This window comes from Prunus avium, chromosome 6 (genome assembly GCF_965620075.1).
Source record: "Prunus avium chromosome 6, drPruAviu1.hap1.1, whole genome shotgun sequence".
NCBI classification, from domain to species: Eukaryota; Viridiplantae; Streptophyta; class Magnoliopsida; order Rosales; family Rosaceae; genus Prunus; species Prunus avium.
This window is the reverse complement of record NC_142289.1, coordinates 36,264,997-36,288,446: the sequence shown is the minus strand read 5'-3', so window position 1 is coordinate 36,288,446 and position 23,450 is coordinate 36,264,997. Positions and strand designations below refer to the sequence as shown.

At 37.1% G+C, this 23,450-nt stretch overlaps 4 protein-coding genes across 5 annotated transcripts; all 4 read left to right on the top strand.

Moving 5' to 3' along the window:
- Positions 1-8,528: 8,528 nt before the first annotated feature.
- Positions 8,529-11,584, top strand: LOC110750822 (zinc finger CCCH domain protein). 2 transcript variants are annotated; one of them, XM_021951190.2, is made up of 7 exons: positions 8,529-9,168; positions 9,311-9,484; positions 9,639-9,764; positions 10,064-10,216; positions 10,526-10,690; positions 10,953-11,132; positions 11,240-11,584. In XM_021951190.2, the coding sequence occupies exons 1-7, from the start codon at positions 8,878-8,880 to the stop codon at positions 11,303-11,305; spliced, it is 1,155 nt and encodes a 384-aa protein (XP_021806882.1). In that variant the 5' UTR covers positions 8,529-8,877; the 3' UTR covers positions 11,306-11,584. The 2 variants fall into 2 exon arrangements, with proteins under 2 accessions (XP_021806882.1, XP_021806881.1); XM_021951189.2 differs by having other exon boundaries at positions 9,636-9,764.
- A 2,096-nt stretch (positions 11,585-13,680) lies between these two features.
- On the top strand, positions 13,681-17,403 carry LOC110750823 (KH domain-containing protein At3g08620). The gene is made up of 6 exons (XM_021951192.2): positions 13,681-14,115; positions 14,753-14,901; positions 15,850-15,966; positions 16,288-16,404; positions 16,548-16,691; positions 16,903-17,403. Exons 1-6 carry the CDS (start codon positions 13,947-13,949, stop codon positions 17,047-17,049), a joined length of 843 nt encoding a protein of 280 aa, XP_021806884.1. The 5' UTR covers positions 13,681-13,946; the 3' UTR covers positions 17,050-17,403.
- Positions 17,404-18,328: 925 nt separating this feature from the next.
- LOC110750824 (cytochrome b-c1 complex subunit 8) lies at positions 18,329-19,692 on the top strand. Its single transcript, XM_021951193.2, has 2 exons — positions 18,329-18,577; positions 19,347-19,692. The coding sequence occupies exons 1-2, from the start codon at positions 18,408-18,410 to the stop codon at positions 19,393-19,395; spliced, it is 219 nt and encodes a 72-aa protein (XP_021806885.1). The 5' UTR covers positions 18,329-18,407; the 3' UTR covers positions 19,396-19,692.
- A 708-nt stretch (positions 19,693-20,400) lies between these two features.
- LOC110750825 (AP2/B3-like transcriptional factor family protein) lies at positions 20,401-23,446 on the top strand. Its single transcript, XM_021951194.2, has 7 exons — positions 20,401-20,656; positions 20,763-20,828; positions 20,949-21,047; positions 21,159-21,220; positions 21,309-21,468; positions 21,544-21,750; positions 22,236-23,446. Exons 1-7 carry the CDS (start codon positions 20,570-20,572, stop codon positions 23,250-23,252), a joined length of 1,698 nt encoding a protein of 565 aa, XP_021806886.2. The 5' UTR covers positions 20,401-20,569; the 3' UTR covers positions 23,253-23,446.
- Positions 23,447-23,450: the final 4 nt, after the last annotated feature.

Genomic DNA, 23,450 nt, shown 5'->3' with positions numbered 1-23,450 from the left:
AGTTTAAGCTTTCGGGTCCAATAGCAGTCATCAAGCATAAAATCATGCATCGTTTCAGTTCTCATAAAATATACGAGCTTACCCAGATAAAACCCTGGACTAATTAATTCCATTAACATAACAAATGCAAGGGTTCTTCTCTTGCAGATTTGAGGCAGCATCATTCTATTGAACTTGACCTTTTTTTTTATTGGTAATGTGGCATATTCCCTCCTTGCCTATCTTGTAAATGAACTAGGTAGATGTGGGCAGTTGGACTTCCAAAGAAGCCCTAATAAGCCCTAATAAGAAAAGCAAAATAAGACCAGTTGTCGTCTAGTAGGGTTTTCACCCATTACAGCATTAGCAATTACACAGATTTCTTAGAATGACATCAACGCAAAATAAAATAGAGAGGATCAGACAACATGGCAACACCCCCCCATATGGAAGAAGAATATTAATTAACCTCACCTTAATAAAGTAATCAAACACCATAACACAGGCTCATTACTCGACAAATACAATTAAAAATCTACTTCAAGCGTACTTCCAATATCTTTTTTTGTGTACTTCCATTATCGACACCCAATGAACTGCTTATTTTAATTCACTTCAGATCTTCATACACACACGTACAGATCATATAACCATACCAAAAAAAAAAAACCAAGTGGGGGGTTTTGAGCTCCATAAAATAGAAGCAAATAACTTCTCATAATCTTTTAAAGAATCAGATCTTTTTATCTCAAATACAAGTGATAATCTAAACAATGAAGAAGAGGATTCGAACATTGGTGCAAGAGGATAATCCCACTGCCCTAATGCCCTAACCAACTAATCTCACCTCTTGCCTAACTCATATTGAAAGAGAATCAGATTTTTGCTGAGACATTATGCCACAAAAGTAAAAAGGAGAGACTGTGGGGTTGTTTAAGTAATTATACGGTGTGTGATACATATGATGTATGTAGAGGGTTCACGAATGCCAAGGAAGCATGAAGGGTGGGTAGAAATAGACATGGCATGTATAGTCTATATATAGATAGATAGGTAGCTCCAAGTTCCAACCTCTGGTTCTGAGAGACCGAGACTGATCTGAGACTGCGTTTTTAGCCCCACTTGAGTACACAGACGTAGACATGAGGCCAAAACGCACGGGCTACTTAATTATCAATGCATGCCACAAAATCTGCTTCTAATTATATCCACTTCCCAAACATGGCCAAACCAATAAAGACAACCAACCACAGCCTCCATGTTTCTCACTCAATTTTCCCCAACCATAAACATAAAAGCACTTTCACTTTATTGTTTTTCTAGTGCGACCTCACTTTGTACGTTCTCTTTTAATTCTCTAGTTTTTACTAAAATTAACAATCTCTAAAACCCCACACCAGAAAAACTTGTATGATTACAGTCTGCCATGTGGAAAATTTATCACGCGTGACATACCGTGATAAGTCGAGGATAGCATAATAGTGTTATCCCTATTTCATGTAAGTGTCTCTCCCTCTCCTAAAACACAGATCACAATCATTTTGCTCAGTGAAGGAAATAATTGTTCCCTCTCCAGCTAATTTCATGAGCTCATCATCATCTTTTCCCTTCCCCTTTATTTCCTGGTACCGGCCAAAATAGATATATATACACAATAAAAATGGTACAGTTTGTTGCCAAACTTCAACTAAAATCCAGTTTGGTGCCCTGCAAAGAAATTAATATATAAAAAAGCAACCCAAATAGATGTTTTAAGGTAGATTCAAAACAATCAAAACGATGGTTCAACTTCGACCCTTCAGTCAGCAACAATAGAAAAGGCAGCACAATCTACTTCACTCATTAATGTATAAGAAACAAAAGATGACTCGGGGAAAATACATATTACTCACGAAAACATAATTAATAGAAATAGCAAGGTATTTAATGGCAAATATAACAAAGAAGACAATAAAAGGGAGCTCCCTTCAGTCCAAGCACAGAGAAGAAAAGGATGAAATTTATCTCCCGCATCATTCACACATTCGCAGTAGAAACATCAACCCCCTTTTCTACTGTGTTTGAATGAATGAGTCGGCAGCTAATCCAAACCCTTTGCCCTTCCATGAGTGGACTGAAGAAAGCTCACTTAAATCATCTCTAAGAATACATAATAAACGTTATTCTATTCTAATGATATCGATGCTCCATCGGCATCAAACCATAATTCAATGAAGAATTGGAACTAAACATCGCATATGCTAATTCAGAAGGGGGAAACAACAAAGGCCAAAATATCATTAAGGTTTCCTTTACTCAATTTGATGTCTAAAGAAAATGATAAAAAGCAAAGGACAAATAAAATACTGTGATCATATGGTATTGATTAGTGCTTGCTTGGTTTGAATTTATGTTCAAACATATTAAATTGAAAATTATTACTGAAATTTTATAGCATTATTCTTGAAAGCAGAAATACTCAAATCGATCTAAAATTCTAAATAGATTATAGCATATTCAAGGGAAATTTTGAAAATGGATGCCAAAATAAAATGTAGCCTATATATTATTGACATAATCATGAATTAATAACTTTACTCTATAGAGTCCTGATATACAGCTCCCTTAATCCATCTGATCTTACCGCCGGTAATAACATATGTACTAATGGGGACATTCTGATACGTACTCCCATAAAGGTGTAGAAATTTTACAAATTACCAGAAATTTGCATCAATTCCGATTGTCCATGACTTGTAAGTCCAAGACTCCAAGACTGGAATTCTCTCCTTCTCTTTTGTTTCCACTTACACATAAGAACCAAACCACAGATAATTTATAAAAGTGAGAAACTCCTTTCCTTTCTATTCATTTCGCCATCGGTAATTAAAGTAACACTTGTTATTTTTCTTTTATAGCCAAAGGAACATATATTATACATAGCGTTAGAAAACCATGATCTCAAAGTAAATTATAATTTATTGCATGAACCCTAACCCTAAGTAAAAGAAAACCCATTACAAACCACAGACTCAGAACCACCCAAGAACATCACATCATCATATATTCATCCCCTATGAATTACTCTTCCTGACCCCAAAAAAAAAAAACTATAAATAAAGATGGTCTAATAGCTTGCATAAAAATGTCGAAGCCGCTACCATCACAATTCAAAATTAGTAAAAGATGGTAGGTTTTAAGCAGCCATCATAAGTGTTTGGCTGTCAAAGGCCTCAAATTAGGGACCTTTTTTAGAGATTGCAGAGGGAACAAGGTGATAATGGCACATGTGACAAAGGACCAACTTCTGAAAAAACGAAGCAAATTAACACATATATCATGTGGGCATGGAATGAGAGACAGTCTAAAAGACTTTGAGACTTACTAATAATAGAACCTCCATCGAAACGTCCTTACAACTTCAGGGAAAAGTAAATCCGTGCTTCAACCATGATCAGCAGCCGCACTGTGAAGTTTGTGATTATGTATTAAAAGAAAGAAACCAAAAATATAGACAAAACCCAGAAAGAATTAAATAAGATTTATAAAAATAATGAAATAAAATTAAGAGAAATGAAAGAGTGATGCAAAAATCAAGAAGGGTTTGTGTTAAAAGGAGTAGGAGAGAAAAAAGGGGGAGAAGGGAGAGGAAGTGTCGCTGTCTTTCGTGAGAATCAGAGAAGGGAAAGCGATATATTGAAGGATCTCTCTATCTCTGATCTCTCTACACAAATCTGGCAAAGCACTGGTGTTTGTTGTTACTATATACCAAAAGAAAGCAATAAAGTTTCAAAAATAAAAAAAGAAATGGGCTTTTCTTTTCTTTTCTTTTCTTTTTCAGGATAGCTTTTGATACTTATGACCATAATGAATGTGTATTTACTATTTAGTATTTACTCATTCAACATGGACAAACTACAATACAAGGCTAAGGCTCTCTCTCTCTCTCTCTCTCTCTCTCTCCCTCCATCTCCAGCTATATCATCAGAGACAGAGAGACTCAGAGAGAGATGCTTATGCCACTGATATGTACAGCTCACCCTCTCCACTACTGTTTAGAGAAGAAATAGGTGGTGGGGTTTCTTTGACCATAGTTTTGCTTCTCTCTCACTCACTCACTCTCTATCTCTCTATCTCTCTATCTCTCTACTGTGCTGCACTAGTATCTAGGTCTATATCTTCTGAGTATTTGTAGGGAGATGTACGCTATATATAGGGTTTGAGGTCACAGATGAGTCTGGCGGAGAAAGTCAGGGTCTCATACTCATTGAGTCGTTCCGAATATTGAATGACATAACTACCCCTAACCCCCTAACCCCCTAATCCCCTAACCCTTTACACTTTGCATACGATGTAGGCCCAAGAAGCAGAAATTGAACAATTCAATATTTTGTTACCAAAAAAAAAAACAATTCAATATTTGCTTTTATGCAACCATAGACTGTTTGTTACACCAATGGCATAAATATTTAGCTTCTGATCTTGTCATCTGTGGGATCATGGTTTGTTTTTCTTTCAATAAATTATTGGTGGTTGATATGTTCTTTTTCAGGCTTACTGTTTGTACATCATCCAATTAATAATTATATTTTATGTACAAAGAATGAGACATATTACTGTTGTAATGAATCAAATTCATTCAGCTCTATTTTTTGGTTCACTTGATCTATAACAAGACTCAAATTTGTTTAAACTGGATCAATGGAGCTCAAGCAACCATAAGCTACCAAAACAAATGCTTCGCTATGTATTGATTCTTTCGAGCTTTATCTGTTTTTTATTGTTATGAATTTGCAATTTTAATTGGGATGCCCATGTCAGAAAGTTTCTTCAATCTCACGTGATCGTTAGTGAAGGAGCACAAGATTGTCTTAATTTTGATGTTAGATTTTTCTATAATTATAATGGCCATTTTATGGCTAGTTTGTATTAGTCATTTGTGACTAGTGACTTTTTTGGCAAAATTATGAATTCAATCCTAAAATTTATCAACAAAAGAAAACACAAATGCTTGGCCAACTTGGTTGGTTTATATACCATCAATTTCATCAAGACAATATAGCGAAAACGGTTGTAGAGGGTTTTTTGGGAGAGAAGAGGCTAGGGTTTGTGATGGTGTCTCGGGTGTTTGATCTTTGCTCTTCAAAACATTTAATTTTACTTTGGAAAAACAAGACATATCTTGAAAATGTTAAAAAACATGCATTGTTATTTTCGGATAATAAATACATAGACAATTTTTTGTATTTTCGTTCTTTTCCATAACAGTTCATTAATTGAATTGAAGAGTTTGTTGGGGTATAAATTATTAAAGTAGCAAATAAAACTTTTCAAATTGTCATATAGGTCAACAAAATTTAATTTGAAGTGTTTAGTTTGCTACTACTATTGGAGACTCATGAGCAACATTGCTTAGATATGATATTTCACTAAGAAGGTGTTGCTCATAATTATTATAACGCAATATCATACTAATTTTGTGCAAAAAATCAATAACAAATGTAATGTTAAAAGTTGGAAGATGTCCAAGTTCGAATCTCTAACAAGTATGATTGTTACACCGAACTAAATTTCTACTTTAGAGTGAGTCGAGAGCTCAATTATATTAAATTTCATTAAGAGCACTTATCAACATTTCTTTGATACTTCAGAATAATGTATTTCAGACTTAAAAGCATACAATTAGAATAGTGAAATTTTGCTATATTCGCTGGAGAATAATTTCCAAGGCAAACAAGTAAGCATAATCATGTGTGGTTATGTCTTGACGTGCATGAGTATACCAACACAATGTTTCAAAGTTTGAACAACCATTGATTCCCAATTGCTTCTTTTCTTGTAGTTTACACCAAAATAATGGAGCTTGCCACCGCCGTCAGAGCCACCCCATGTTTGTTTGTCTAGCAAAAGGGTGGCCAACTCAGCCTCTCTCTACCTACCATTTTCAAATTTCATTCACACCCTTCCAACACAGAGCCGTGCATATTCAAAGTACTCATAATTATTATTGCAATTTTCCCTTTATTTCAATTTTCAAAGCTTATATTATTATGTACAATGACCATTATATAACGCACATGCAATATTTTAAATATTTGAAAATTGAACCTTTTTTTGTACATGTAACATATTCCTCGACAATAATATTGATTGGCCTGATTTTGCTTTTAAATGTTCCCTTCCCTCAATTCTCAGCAGAAGAAAACGTGTATAGCCTTTCTCTTAAACTTCAATTAGTCACTAAATTTATTTAAAGGATATTATTTGTCTCTTTACCAATAAGGAGGTACTCTTCCTTCCTGCGAATTACAGATTGACACATATTCAAAAATAATTCATTCAAAATACACACACAAAAATTATGCACACATGTCACACTACTATTGGTAGAAATGTAAGAGCTACTACTTACCTGGTAAGGAGGGAAGTATTTTCCTTATTTAAATACTAAAGCAAAAGCAAACCAAAAAAAAAATAAAGTGGATTTCAAAACCATGAAAATGAGTGTTTGCCAAGTCTAGTGTTAGCATTGATTCGTAGAAAATTAAAGGAAAAAAGCTAATTTTCATGGGTATATTTATGTGCTAAGTACATAGGCAGTATTCATCATTGGATGGGCTTTAAAAGCATTGAGTGATTGGAGTATCCACCAATCCAACACGATGAATACTGCCTATATACTTAGTACAATAGTGTACCCAAGAAAATAGGAAAAAAGGGTTACATTTGGCAAATTCCTTATTTAACGTGGAGCCCAACTCCTTTTTAACTGGATCAAGATTTCTATAGTGAGAGCCTTATATATGGCTCTTAGGTGAGACTCTATCTCTTAGCCGTCAGATCAAATTGGTTAGCCGTTGGATCAAATTGGTTAGCCTAAACCAACGGTTAAAAGATAAGACCTCACCTAAGGGTAGGGTTGACAATTTTCCCACAGGTAAGGGTCTTCATAGAGATTCGACCCTAATGCCGGGTATGAAGGATAAAAAAATAGTTATGAGGACGGGTTAGGGGAATTTTTCGAGTATGGTATTCGGGGAAGGGCGGGGATGATTTTTTAATCCCAAACCTGAACCCTCCCCGTTTAGAATATATACATATATGTAATTTATTTTAACATATAATTATATTATTAAGATGTATGATGGTGGTGCTACTTCTATACTGATGATCATGTCTTGAACATGTAGTTATGACATGTATTAATTTTTTTTAACTGGTCTAGATTTTTAGTTAATAAAAATGAAATTAATACATATCTTGTGCTAATAATGTTTTTTTTCCTCTCGTTTAACAAAGTAGCTTTTTATTTTTACTTTTTCATAATGGAGCGAGTCGGGGAACCTGTTCCCCAATGAAGGCGGGGATGGGGAATCCCCGATTTGAAGATTGCAGATATGAAGGCAAGGATTGGGAAAAAATGCGTAATGAGGATGGTGATGGCATACCCACCCTTGATTTGACCCATTGTCATCCCTATCTAAGAGCCATATATAAGGCCCTCGCTATAGAATGACTCTTAAGTATGATGGAAGAGCTTAATTTATTGGGCATGTTGGGCTTATCTGCTCTTGCTCTATGGGGTTGATGTCCAAAATTGGAGTAATTTTTGAGTGTTCCGGGTACACCACGTGGCTGGTGTACCATCCAATAGACGGAGGACATATGGAATATTTCCAATACAGCCCGCCACATGTCATAAAAAGAAATGCAATAAGTTGGACAATAATTCCACATGTCCTATGTTTATTGGATGGTACACCATTCACGTGGTGTACCCGGAACATATAAAAATTTCTCCCAAAACTGTTCTCTAATAATGATGATAATCAACATGAAAATGGATATGTAGTCCCCCTAACCACTCTCAAAACATCATTGGATACAAATGGGTGTATTGAGTAAAATATAAGGTTGATGGCTCTCTTGATCGTTTCATGTCACGTCTTGTGGTAAGAGGTATTCCATCAACAATCCAGAATCGATTAATCTAAAACCTTTAGCCCCGTTGTAAAATCCATCACCATTAGAATCATCTTATCACTTGTTGTCTAATATGATTGGTCCATCACTCAATTAGATGTCTCCAATATCTTCTTCCATGGCACCATCCGCGAAGAAGTCTACATGCCCCAACCTCCCGATTTCATTGATTCCTCAAAACTTCTTTCTGTGTAAACTTCAAAAAAACCTTATCGTCTCAAACAAGTTCTAGAGGCTTGTTACGAGGAATTGTATCACCGTCTCATTAGGTCTAATTTTTTTTTTTTTTTTTTGGTCAAGAGGTCTAATTAGTCTTTCACCTTCTCTAGTCTCCCACATATTGTCAAAATTTAATCCAACCAACTGGGGGCAAAATTTGCCATAAAAAACATTGACAATGGGATAAAATTTTGGTGTTGAGTCTGAAAAAAGGATTGTTGGATTTCAATAAAAATGTTAATTTGGAAAAGGAAATGTGGTTTTTGTCAATTCTACTACAAAGAAAGCCCAAACCCAAAAAGCTTGGCAGAAGAAGCTCTAGGCCCAAATCAAAAGAGCAATCTTATTTTTAGTAAGAAAAACAGTAACTCTGCATCAAAGGAAAGTGGGCGTTGACGACGCGGAGACACAAGAACACAAGCCAAGCAAAGCCAGAAGGCGAATTCAGAAGAAGGGCTGATTCGGTTGAAGGTGTGAGGATCTTCTTCTCTGTGACTGCACCAGGGTTTGCCAATTTAGGGCTTTCCTCGTCGGGGCTCTTCAATTTTCCTTCTGTGCAGTCGCAGAGACTCTGTTTGTGAAAACAAAATACAAAAAACAAAAAACAAGAAAGAGGGCAAAAAGATCGAATTTTGAATGAGAGCGAGTGCCATAAATTCTTGTGGGTATTAGGGTTTTTCAATTCAATTTAGCAGAGAAAAGAGGAGATTGTTGGAAATGGCTTACAGGAGGAGGCAGCAGGTGCCATCATCTTCGTCATCAACATCAAGCCCAAGCTTTCGATTTGAAGAAGAAGAAGAAGAAAAATCTCGGTACCCACTGCCTCCGCCGCAGTCCGATGATTCGCTTGCGGCCAAAGCTATTCGAGCCTCTTCGGCACACCGCGACTCTTCTCTCTCCTCTGCTTATGCCGCTCGCGGTGCTCAGCCTGCTGTCAACTCCTCGTCACCTTCCCGATTTTCCAACCCCCCCACCACCACAACCACTGCGTCGTCTTCTCCCTCACAGGTCTAGGAATTCACATGCTTTATGCTGTTTTCATTCGTGAATTGGCTTCTGTGTTGCATCTGATGTGGTTTGATTCTACCCATTTCTTGCTTTCGCTGCTACTTGCAAGCTCCAATGCCTTTTTATCTGTTGTGTTTTGTAGCCACATCAGTATACATCAATAAAAAACTTGAATGAATCCAAACATGGGTTTTGGGGTGTACTTGCTAGAAAAGCCAAAGCCATTCTCGACGACGACGAGGATAATGCAGCTGAAAATTATGATTCTCCTGGAAGAACAAGGGTGGACATGCCTTCTACACCAACAAGGGGTAAGGTGAGATAATCTTCTTCATCATATCTTATAGTAGCTTGGCATTTTCCAAAGACGTGCAGTTGCTGCTTTATTGTTAATTCATCATTTAGTTGTGTATCTGCGGACTTTTAGTATCTAATGACTAAGTTGTATATCTACCAACTATTTGCAGCAGTATCGTGATCCAAACCAACATGTTGAGAGCCGTGGAAGGACAGACAATCCGACGTTACAGAAGGGGTTGGGTGCATTCACATCATCCCTTAGTTATATTAGTGGAACCATTGGGACTGCGTTGGAGGTAGGCATTGCACAAGCTATATTAAAGTGAATTTTGAGCTTTAAATGGTTTTCCCAGGCTGTGAAAAGTAATCCCACTATTTTGCCTACTGTTTCATTCTATTTTCTGAAACATAGTAACTTGTCCGTGTGTAATACATAAGGCTAATATGAATGGAACAATTACTCTGTGTGTGTGTGTTTGTTTCTGCACAAATTCATTGACTTTATGTTTAGCTGTATCCTTACTCTCGAATCAATTCAATAAATTGGTACTTACTATTTGATCATTTATGCACTGTTTGTGTTTCACCTTGACAGGAAGGTCGTACGATTGTTGAGAACCGGACTGCAGACATCATTCAAGAAACTCGTAAGCATATCAAGAAAAAGGCCAGTGGTTCTGCACAGAATCAGGCCCAAAAACCTCAGACGCAAGCTGACCTCGAACTTCAATTGAAGGCATCTCGCGACGTAAGGTGGCAACTTTTGTGTCACTGGTTGATATAATAGAAGTTATATGCTTGCAGCTGGAATATGAATAATGTTGAGATGTTGGAATATTTTAATTAATTTCCTCCTTATCATGCATGAAATCTGTTGAGTCTGGTATAGCCCTCTTTGTACAAATAATTAACACTTAATAGAATGAAAAGTTTTGGATGACTTTGATGCTCCATAATCTATAACCTTGCTATTGGGTTCACGTGTAGCATAATTGTTTGATGCTTACAGTTCACTTGTATAGTAAGATGCATGATTTGCCTTTTGTTTGCACTACAGGTTGCAATGGCAATGGCTGCCAAAGCAAAACTTCTTCTTCGGGAGTTGAAGACTGTCAAAGCAGATTTTGCTTTTGCAAAGGAGCGATGTGCTCAGCTGGAGGAAGAAAACAAAATCCTTCGAGAGAATCGTGAAAGGGGAGACAGCCCTGAAGATGATGATTTGGTATCAGTTTTTTTCTTTCTTCATTAGTAGTGTTTTTTGGTTTATTATCTTTCACATTGGCTTCTTCTTTTGAGACTTGAAATTATGTTTGGTTTACAATTTACCAACTTCCTTTCCCATGTTATATATTTAAAGACCTTATGAATAGTTTGAGCAGGACAAGAACCTCCTTGATACATTTCAATGCTTATGTGTAATGTCCTTTTCTATATGCATAATGACATTAGGTGCAATGTCTCTGATGCGAATATTTCCCTTTCAGATACGGCTGCAATTGGAAACACTTTTGGCAGAAAAAGCAAGATTGGCCCATGAAAATTCAGTTTACGCACGTGAAAATCGCTTCCTAAGGGAGGTTGTCGAATATCACCAGCTTACCATGCAGGATGTTGTATACTTGGATGAGGGAACTGAAGAAGTCACTGAAGTTTATCCCATTAAGGTACCTTCTAGTTTCTAGTTGAACTCCTGTCTCCATTACACTAACTATATCCGCTGTCATCTGCACTGCTTTTAGGCCGACTTTGACATAACTGTTCATTGACTCAGGTCATCCCTTCTTATTCTTCACCAGCATCAGAAGTCCAGGGAGTTTCCCAAAATTCTTCCCAATGAAGCTCTTCTATCCCCCTTTTGATGGCAACTGGAGATGTTTCTCTTTGATTGGCAAGGGGATATAATCTATACTTTCAACAAAGGCTTGAAGTTGTAGCAATATTATTTGTTGTTTGTAATATACTTTTTGCCATTTATTATCAGTCCTTCCAATTTGCTTGGCTGATATGTGTAGTTCATGTCCCATGAGCTTTAAAAAGCTTGTTAACCTACAATGATAATTTATTTTGTGCTTGGGATTCAAAAATTTTAAAAAAAAAAATTATGCATTTTGATAAATTGGCTTGTGGGTTCACACATGACACATGAAACATGGATGTTGGCAGTTTTTGTGTATTTGTAGACCAAAGCCTATTGAGAAGGGCAACTTATTCCAACAGGCTTGAATTCGAACGGAATTGAACAGACAGCCTGATCCCCCTTCTCATGTTTTATATTGCCTAAAAATTGAATGCTCTTTTGAACTCTGAGTTTCATCACATGAAATGTAAGGCTTTGGTCCTTTTGGTTTTGGACTAACAAGCCAAATGCTATCTATGATGTATTAAACACTACTGCCTGCTCTTGTGACATTTTACCGAAGCATTAATATCCACCAGAATCTAAAGCATGGCCGCCATATATGTCATTTTCAAGTTTTATTCATAACCTTGGTTATTGGTTATTACCCTGATGGTATGCCTTCAAACCACCTGTCCATAATCATCCAACGGATATGCTAAGCTAATGTCACATGTCCAGGTACGACTAACGTTAGCATAATTCTTTCGCTTTTAACATGCATAATCCAAATTTTCCTTTTTCCCGTATGATGTTTTTGTACATTTTGTTGTTAAGCTGTCAATTTAAACACATTCAAATATGAGAGTTTATAATTTCAGTAGTTAAGACAAAGACTTGAATCTACCACCTATTTTATTTTTTATAATCATAATCTAATATCACTTTAGTTTAAACTCATGGACATTCCCACCATCAATGATTCAGAATGAGATTGATAGTTAGGAAGGAAGCATAGCAAATTGTTTAAAAATAGAATATTTCCATATATAGTTAATACCTTCCTAATGCCAATTAAGCAACAACTTAAAGACAGATGTAATGTCCAAAGCTTGTGGACAGCTCCTAGCTAGCCATACATAGAAAATTTCATTCGGCGGCCTTCTTATGCATCCAAATAATTAATATATTAATTAACATAACCACAATTTTTTATTTTCCAAAAACACATTGATTATTTATTTAAAATTTTCTTCTTAAAAATACATGGTTGAAAATGAAGCATAGGATTCCTCTAAGGTCTAAGGTGTGTGCTAGAAAAAGTACATGGCACAGCACGTTTAGCCGGAGACAACAATGTGGGGATCAAAACAGACCATGTCACCCTTTGGGAGCCTCCATAAATTATTAAAATCATGCCCATCTTGCAATGCAAAACCCTTTGCTCCATTTCTAATATTTTATTTATTAATTATTATGTAACTATACAAAGTTTATTTGTCTTTGTGTATTAGTTAGTTATACCAAACACAGCTCATTATACCATTCACAATCAGTATACGAACTATATGGTTATTTTCGACCGTTGATGCATGAGAAATGTATAAAAAAGATTATGTATCAACGTTGCGTTGCGTGTAAGATTGTATTTGATATTTATTAATATTAATATTTGTACTCCATGAATGAGAAAAGGAATTTCGCCATTGTGTAGAGCCTTGGTCAAACTAGTTGCCATCAAAATCACATAGTATGACCTCAAGTTTCCAAATACCAAGTTGTGGTTTAAACAGAAACCGACCTTATATTCCGAGAAGATGAAGACAACTTAACACTCCCATCCTCAGATTAAGACTATATTGGAATGTCATTATAACTCATAAGGGACCTAATTCAAATAAATAAATAAAAATCAAATTGTTCTTTATCGTCACTTACATGTAGTCGATTGAGAACCGAAAATAAATACTCTTAACCGTTTGAGCTACAAATTCTTTACAATAATTGATAGATAATTACCGATTATGAAAAATTAAATTTCAACTCTTAATTTTTAAAGAAATAGTAAAAGAAAATTTTTAAATTAAAAAATTGAAAGTTAAATTAGATGTAGGGGTGTTTAGACTAAATGATGCGAATATTCAAAGAATGAAGAGGAGAGAGAGCCCCACACCCTGAAAGAGCGTGGTCTCATTTCACAACTCACATGCTGGATCCGGGCCCACCCTGCGGCCACTGGGTCCCATGTCCGATGACATCTCCACAGCATCTGATTGGAGCACCACTCCACGCGCTCACTCAGCGTGTGTCGTCATTCGCGGTGCTCCTCCTGTCAGTCTCGGTGTGAGGTGTCAATCTTAAAATCTTACAGCAACGACAGAGAAGGAAAGAGCGAGAGAGAGGAGAGAGAGAGGGTCTCAAAATCTGAATGGAATGGCGTCCGCATCGCCTCTCTCTCTAGCTACAGCAGCAAGCAAAGGCAAAGCAAGACGCCATTAAAACCCTCTCAATTCTAAACCCCACCACCTCTGCCCACCATTACTTTTGCTCCTACCCAGCACAGTTCAAGCCTCACCACATCCCATTTACTAGTTTCTTTACCCTTTTGAGCTCTTTCCTCAGAGACCTCCATTGGAATTCAATGTCAGGTTCTTATGCTCAGAATTTCTCACCGGCAAGAGCGCTCTCTCCACACCTAAGAACCCCGCCCGATGTGGATAGCCAGTACTTGACTGAGCTGTTGGCCGAGCACCAAAAGCTTGGACCTTTCGCGCAGGTCGTCCCCATATGTGGCCGACTCTTGAATCAAGGTTTCTCTTTTGCCCATGTTTGTTTTTGGACCAAGTCCTTTTTTCTGTGTTATGATTGTGATTTGGATTTGCTTTTGGGTGTTTTTAGGGCCCAAAGTTAAAATCTTTCTGCTTTTTTCTATGAACCCAATTGAGAATTCTGCATCTTAATAGCTGTCTGCTGTTCATTTCTGTATATGGGTGTTGGGTAATTGATGAATTATGAAAGCCATGGAAAGAAAGATCAGAATTTGTTGATACAGGAGAAAAGAATGTAGATTTCTCTGCCTTGCTTTGCTAGGATGTTTATTTGGTCCTTGAATTACTTATTATGAGCATGCTCTGCCCACCTTTGGTGGTTCAAAGTAGTCTTTCACACAACCTCCTCATCAAGGAGTGGGATGGAGATTAATGCTTTTGGATAAAATGGAACTTCTTTTTCCTCACAATATTGGAGTTGACTTGCATGTTCTATGTGTTTTGTTCTTTTTCATCTGCTTTCATCACTAATCTCTCCATTTCATCTGTGTTCTACTTGTCATATTGATTTCTTAAACTTTGCCAAGAAACTGATTCAATGCTCTATATTCTTGTTTCATTATATGATATATTGAGGAAGGGAAATGCTAAAGTTTGATTCTCTTCTATTTTTTGATAGAGATAATACGGGTTTCTGGAATGATGCCCAACCAAGGGTTTAGTGACTTTGACAGAATGCAACGTGGAAGCCCTAGCCCCATTGGTTCAGACATAATGCCAAACTATAGAGGGTCAGGCCTGGGTGGCTGGAACGGCCGACCTCACGATGTAAGTACTTGAAATCATGTTCTCTCTTATGTAACACCCTTAGTTTGCATCTCCGGTCTTCCATTTTTCATTATCTATAGCACAGTAGTGTATTGATTATTTTTCTTGCTGTCCCTTTTCTAATTTGTTTAAACTGTGTATGCCTAAATGAATTTCCCGCTAGATTTGTTGTATCTTGTATGTATGTATGTGCCTACCTGCTTAATTGGTATGCAAAGCATGGACGTCTGAAAAACTAGTTTAAATAATTGTACATGGCAATGTGGAACTGAACAAGAGGAAAGCATAATCAGGTCCTGAGAGATACTGACTAGTATTCTACTGACGTGGAAGACTTGGATCTTGCCTGAAGTGGGGTCAGAATGTGTAATGCAGTATTGGGAGTTTGGAAGTTGATTATGGTGGTCTTCTATCCACAGGTTGAGAGACAGTATTGCTTACTTTTTGTGGACTTGAAGACTGCCAAAACACTCTTATGTATCAGCCTACGACATGGTTTCTTTCTGGGTCAGTTATCCACTGACTTTTTCCAAATTCATCTATTTCCATTAGGTGGCTTTCTCAACTGTGAATTCATTTTGATCCAGGACATAGTCAAAGTGTGATTAAGGCAGGGGTGTCCGTAAATCCACTGGCTTCATATACCCTTAAATCCATTATTATATGGTAAATAGTGGAAGTTTCAGCTTTATAATATGGTTGAAGTTTATTAATTGATTTTATATACTTCGAAGCTATTTTATGTTAGTTGACAAGCTTGGATACCCCACTACGTTGAATGTTGTGTATTTTGATCTTTTTCTACGTTTATTTTATGTGGAATAGGCTACAGTTCCCCTATCTCTTTCTCAGTTTATCTTTTTATCATTATGTTTATGCTCCATTAATTCATTTTTTTCCACTTGGTATAGTTTCAATAGTTTGCCTTTGGTTGCATAATTGTAACAGAGATTAGGTGGTCCACAAGGGATGAATATGGAGTGGCAAGTCGCACCATCAAGCCCAAGTTCCTACATTGTGAAGAGGATATTGCGCTTGGATATTCCAGTAGATAGCTTTCCAAATGTAAGCCATGCATATCACTTGAGAGTGCGTTATGTGAGATTGCTATCGTAAATTCTAACTTTTAGATTTAATGATTAAAAAGAACCAAGTGTTAGTGTGCAGAGGCACACACACACAGTTATTCTTTAATAAGGTTCTTAAAATAAGTACATGTGCCTCAATGCATCTGATTTCAGCCTTCACATATGATCTAACGAACAACTGAGAAATAAGTCCTTATTAAAGGATCTCTCTCTGTCTCTTTCTCTCTCTCTCTGTCTCTTTCTCTCTCTCTCTCTCTCTCTCGCACTTTTTGTGATACTAAAGCTTCTATTTTTGTAGTTCAATTTTGTGGGCCGGCTTCTGGGTCCTAGAGGCAATTCACTAAAGAGGGTGGAAGCTTCTACAGGTTGTCGAGTATACATAAGAGGAAAATGTTCAATAAGAGATATTGACAAGGTAGAATTATTCTCAGTGTGTTGTGTGCTTTAAATAAGAAGTTTTCATGATTTTAAATCAAGTTCTTTTTTCTTGTTCTGTTTTCATTTATACTGTATGTTTTATGTCTCTTGACATATATTTCTTGCTTTCCCGCTCTCAAGGAGGAATCTTTGAGAGGAAGACCAGGTTATGAACATCTGAATGATCCACTGCACATTATAATTGAGGCTGAATTACCTGCTAATATTGTTGATATGCGGTTGAGACAGGCAAAACAAATCATAGAAGAACTTCTCAAACCTATGGTATATTTTCTGATTCATCCCTTTGGATTTTCAATACAAATATTGTTGCCTTTCCACTACAATGTATCATTATTCACAAGTACATATCACATGAATAATGAAACTGATTTTACCTTCCCTCAACATACAATATTTACTGGTTCAAAATAAATAGTATTGTATGAGGTTGCCCTTGATTCACATAAATAATGAATCTTGATTTTCATTTCAGGACGAGTCACAAGACCACTACAAGAGGGAACAGTTGAGAGAACTAGCTATGCTAAAATCCAATCTAAGAGAAGAGAGTCCTCAACCATATGGTAGTGTCTCTCCTTTCACTTCAAGTGGGATGAAGCGTGCCAAAACTGGTCTGTAACGGTTCATTTGACTCGTCTTCTCATTGGTTCTTCCTCCTGTACAACGCTTGAACTTTTTTGCCATCGAATGCTTCTCGGTGTATTTCAATCCTGTCTGCAAAGGAGGACGCGTTATGGACCTGTTTGGTGAGATCAATGCAGGGTTTTCTTCCATGACATTAAGATATACAGATGAACGGAGATATTCTTTTGTTATAGTTTTTTGTGGTTGTAGTTGATTGTGATTGTAGAAGTAGAAAAATTATGGCATATAAGTTATTCTTTATTTTGCTGAACAAGTATCCTGCTATTAACTTGACATTGTCTAAAACTCTGAAGTGGGAATATGCATCGATTGTTTAATATGTTTTACATTTGTGGGTGAATTCAGTTCTTTAAATGAGCTGTTTATCATGCTCCTTGGTAAACATTAACCCGTCTTGCAATAGACACCGTTTCTATGTCCACATAGGTGAATGAAATTTGACTTTGGAGTTGGGGATGGTAGAGAGGGAACCAATCAGTTGGAAATGTGATAAAAACGTTGCAAACATTTTCTTCGATAAGTAAACAAACACGGTGAATATTCACATGGGAAAAACCAACCTAGAGTTGTAGCTAAAGGTAAACCAACATTTTTCTTTTATGACAAGTGAACCAATAAGTAAACCAACATTTTTCTTTTATGACAATCAAAAAATTCTTCTAAAAGAGTTCGGCAAAAAAAAAAAAAAAAAAAAAAATCTTAAAAGTGCTTTTGGCTTTGGGACATAAAAACTTTTTATAGCACATATCAGGTGTTTTTTGAAATAAGCGGCGTTGTCGAAAGGGAGTAAGAATTAAATGCCCAAGTCAACTACCGGCTCCATACATTTTTTTGTCCATCTTTTAACAGGCATTTTCGAGGACTAGCCCGCTTCCATAGAAGAATTCCTTGCACACTTTCAATATACTTATAATAAAGTACTTATGAGCAAAAGTGTTTTTTATAAAGTGTTTATTAGATTAAAGTAGTTTAGAATATCGCTTTGTAAAACAAACAAAAAAATAGAGTTCAAAACTATTATGTCTCTGTGCACCCGGAGTTCTTTGTTTATTTTCCTCACCTCGCCTATATAAAAAGTCATGGAGCTTTGAGAGATGCGTGTATGACTGGGTTTGGAGAGCGAACCGAAACCATGGGTTTAACTAAATAAATGGGCTTGAAAACGGTCTTAGGCCCAAATTTGGAGAAAATAGAGTTATTTGGGTGTGGCCCAGTGGGCTTTGATATATAAGAATTATATTGCATAAGGTAAGTATTTCATTTGCTCATTTCAACTAATAAGCTGAGACCAAAAACCAAAGGGAAGTTGAGAAGTTTCTGGAGAAGGGAAAAATGGGGAAGCAGCCGGTGAGGATGAAGGCAGTGGTGTACGCGCTGTCGCCGTTTCAGCAGAAAGTGATGCCTGGTCTCTGGAAAGATCTGCCGACGAAGATCCACCACAAGATCTCCGAGAACTGGATCAGCGCCACCCTCCTCCTCGGCCCACTCGTCGGCGTCTACTCGTAAGCTCTCCTTCTTCTTCTTCGAATCTTCCTTTTTTTCGTTGATTTTTATATTCATATGAGGTAATTGATCGAATTTGCTGGATTTACAGTAAAAACTAAATTTGAAAGCTTTTTCTTTTTGCCACAAAAAATTGTCAATCCCCATTTCACCAATCGCATTCTCTCTCTAAGTTTTCCCAAGATATGATATTAGGGTTCAAGGGCTTCACTTTCACAGCCATACCGAAATAATTATTTGTTTAGATTGTAGCTGAGGAATTCGGACGAAAAACTGGGAAAAAGAAGGTGGCAGCTTTTGATTTTTAATTATTTTTTTTCACCGATGCATGCAGTCTGTATTTTTATTGGATTTTATTACAAGTCGTCGAGTACATATTTTTTGTTCTTGGTTTTTCATAATCAGTTGATTGTGTGTGTGTGTGTGTGTGTGTGGCCTAAAATCTTTTCACACTATTTCATCAAATTCTAGCAAACATTAGCATATGATGTAAATAAATGAACTTAGCTAAGTTGTGTATAAGGCACAAATAAATGGGATTCTTTGTTTTGATTAGGCATCTTGTTCGTCAGTAATATATTTGTTTCAACATTGCAATGTCAGACCAATCTGTAATTGCCCTCTTCTTCGTTTCTGTCATCATCGATTTTACTTATTATTTGCTGTCTAAGTCCCCTTTCCTATTCTTCTTCCCTATGCCCCCAAAAATGTTTTGATTAAATAGACCATATTTTTTTGTTCTTGTGCTCAATTCTGAAATGCATGCAGGTATGTTCAGAACTACCAGGAAAAGGAGAAGTTGGAGCACAGGTACTGAAGCTATGCATTCAGTCAATAGCTGTTGAAATTGCCAGAAGAACTGTAGTTTTTCTTGTTTCTCATGCAAATAAGTTTGAGTATTTTTTTTGGTTATTGGTTAAACTTGTACTTCAATGTTGAGCTTTGCTACTGGGAATTCCAGTGTATGTCTTGACTTGTACTCGTTAAATTGACAATTTTTTGGGGGTATTTCTAGATTTTGGTGCCAAATTAATAGAATAATGCTTATGGCTTATGTGCCTGCAACACAATACATATCTAATGAGAATTGAGATGTTGACATTATTGTTTGCCATTTCTTTGTTACACTCTCGATTGTGAATTCGCTTTTCATTCCTCCTTTGGTTGGTTATTGCTTTTGCTTTTCCATTCCTTTAGGCCTTCTTGTCTTTGCGCTTGCTCCCCCCCGCCTGTACAGGTTAGGCCCCCCACCCCCCTCTTGGGCTTGCTCTGCCTTTGGGCTTTTATGAAGTACTCTCCCTGACCCAAAAAAAGAAAGAAAAAAGAAAGCCATTGACCATTGTGATGCAATATGGATGAAGCTGTGATCTAACTATGGCTATTTACGAAAAATCTAGAATTTGCCAAAATCAGGGTTGGTAAGTACTCCAACTACAAGGCCTTATAGCTTAAGTAGTTAAGAACATTTACCCATGCATTCTAGATTTTTAGTTCAATTTCCATTCTTCTAATATCGTTTGCATTTTTTAAAAAAATTTAAAAAAATTGTGGTCTACTGAAGGCTGAAGCAAAGCTTCTTACTCACTTCCTCATCGAAGAAAAAGTGTCGAGATAAATTCTAAATACGTAATCATTTGTAAATCACGCAGAAGACCAGAAGACAAATCCAAATTAGATTTGGGTTTGGGCTTCATTTTATGGTTGGGGCCGAAGTAAGAACAAAAGTAAAATAAAAAAAGGAGAGAAGAAAGGTAACAAACAATTAATCAAAACGACGTCGTCAGCCATAGTTAATTTGAAATTCAAACGGCGCACTTTCTTACCTTGTTCAATGCACACCAGGGTTCAACTTCATACTGCTCACCTTGTCCGTTAGGCTGCGCAATAACTCAACACCTCACTCTCTCTGGTTTTCTGAAACGGCGACGTTCTCACTCGATCAATCGGATCTTGCTTTTTCGTTGTTGGGTCAATCCGATTCCAAGCGAAAAATGGTAGCTGCTGTCGACTCATTCACCGCCAACACTTACGAAGAGGCTCGCAACCAACGCCTTGAAGAAAACAAAAGGAAGTTCCAGGTCTGTGTCTGCAATCCCATTCATATCTTCTTCTTCTTCATTTCCAAAAATCAAAAAACTTTTCTTCCTTGAACTCTCATTTGCTGCATAATTTTGGCTGATGAAGGATTTGGGAATTTCAAACATTTCGAAGACTTTGACCCACTTGACTGCTTCTCCGAACAAGTCCCAGGTTAAAGAAAAATCTAGACTTGTTTCCATCTTCTCATTTTCCTATATTGTTGTGGGTTTTCATTTCAATACTTGAAAAAATTTAGAAAGTTCGTATCTTTATGGTGGTACCGTGCTACAGCAACGTGTTTCAAGACCCAAGGCAAAAAATACCTGTTTTGATTTAGAGCCAAGACGGTCTTCCCGTCAACGCAACCCAATCCAATCGTATCGTGATGATGTAAGTGATGCACTCACAACTGGTCTATGTGTGATAAGCAAGTTTTGATTTTGAACCATCAACATCAATTTATGGGAAAAAGAATGAATGGATTTTTGCTTCCCATTGCAGGTTGACATAGGCCTGCCAACTTTGAGGAAAGGGTCAAGGAAAACTTCATCTTCATGGGGAAGGTAGGATAGCTTTTTGGCTGTTGAATTCATGTTGCTTTATTGCATCAATTATTTAGCTGTTTTGGTAGTAATTTTGTGAAACTTTCAGCTACCTTGCAAGGCCTATAGAGGAAGTCAGAGCTGCTTCTTATGAAGAAAGGAGTGCTGCTTTTAAAGCTGCAGAGAAGCTTCAAGAGAATCTACAGACTGAGAATCCATCTTTTGTCAAATCGATGGTTCGGTCTCATGTTTATAGCTGTTTCTGGTTGGTAAGTTGCAACAAAAAAACTTTGTTTTTAAGTACTGTCGTCATTACTTATTAGTGGTTTCGTTTCAATTTCAAGGGGCTTCCTTCAAAATTTTGCGAGGATCATCTCTCAAAAACGGGGTCGGAAATGGTACTAGAGGATGAAGATGGCAATGAGTATGATGCTGTCTACATTGGCAAGAGAGCTGGGCTTAGTGGGGGCTGGAGAGGGTTTGCTTTGGAACACAAGTTGGATGATGGTGATGCGCTTGTGTTTGAACTGACTGAACCCGCAAGATTTAAGGTACGCTTAAATATATATTAAACAAAATTGATCTTGCAAGAGCTTGCCCTCTTATTAAAATCAACTGATTTCTACATATAAACTACCGCTCGATCGATGTAAGCATATCTAAATCTAGGAATGAAACATTTGAGGAATTAGACACTTCAAATATGTTCTTAGGTAGTTCATGCATAGTACCATTCCATTATATGTTGAGGCTTAGGCTTGAACTGTGTAGTAATTAGACACTTCAAAACATATTCTTATCACAGTTTTCTTTTCTTTTTTGGACAAAATTCTTATCACAGTTTAATCATAAACTTTCAAGCTCTGATGATTAGATTATCGTTTATTTATTTTTTCAGTTTATGCCCGTTTTAAGTCATCAAATGCATCATTATCTGATGGGGCTTAGGCTTGATTTGAGAATGTATGCTTTCTATATACTTATCTGGACTTCTTTGAAAGGCCAAATATTGAACTAGTAGTTGTCACGACGGCAGATCTACATAGTTAAGGCATACCCCATGCCGAGTCTAGAAAGTTTCAAAAACAATGTGGACAAAGAAGAGATTACCAGTGCTGAAAAGACATCAAAGGCAGCCATGAAGACTGAACCAGAATCAAATCAGAAACGAAGGTCAAAGAGAGGTATTGTGCCTGAGATGGATGAGTCTCAAACTTCCCCAGAGTCAGAACCAAATCAGAAACGAAGGTCGAAGAGAGGTACTGTGCCTGCAATGGTTGACACAAAAACTTCCCCAGACTCGGAATCGATTCAGAAACGAAGGTCAGAGAGAGGTGTTGTGCTCGTGATGGAAAACTCAAAAACTTCCCCAGTCTTGGAACCAAATCAGAGACGAAGGTCAAAGAGAGGTATGGTGCCTGAGATGGATGACACAAAAACTTCCCCAGACTCAGAACCAAATCAGAAACGAAGGTCAAAGAGAGGTACTGTGCCTACAATGGTTGACACAAAAACTTCCCCAGACTCGGAATCAATTCAGAAACGAAGGTCAGAGAGAGTTGTTGTGCCTATGATGGAAGACTCAAAAACTACCCCTGTCTTGGAACTAAATCAGAGACGAAGGTCAAAGAGAGGTATGGTGCCTGTAATGGATGACACAAAAGCTTCCCCAGACTCAGAATTGAAACAGAAACAAAAGTCAAAGAGAGGTATCGTGCCCGAAATGGATGACACAAAAACTTCTCCAAAGGTTCTGCCAGATAGCCCCAAAGGTCAAGAAATCGAACAGGAAGTCAGCCCGATGAAGAAGAATGAAGTTGCTCCTAAACAAATTAGAAAGAAAGCTAAAGCAAACAGAGTTCGTAGCACAGAAAATCCAGAAGGTTGTGAAGTACAGGAAGCAAGCACAGAAAGTCCAGAAGGTTGTCTAGTCAAACAGGAAGCAAGCACAGCTGAGACGGATAGTAGAGTTGTTAAAGATGAGAAGGAATGCGTAGCTAGGAAACCCAGAAAGAAAGTTGTAAAGGAAAGGCTTTTCCGAAAGAGAGCATAGCGGTAGAAGGCTTCATAACTTGTTTGACATCCCAGCCTTCGGTTTACGAAACAATGACGGACTTCAAAATCTGTTCGCAGTGTACTTACTCCATTTCTTCATGTTTTTAACTTTTTAACTTTTTGAAATAGCCTTGACAAAACTTGAGAATTAATACGGAATGCAAGGAGGCAATCCATGACGGTTCAATTAAATTGT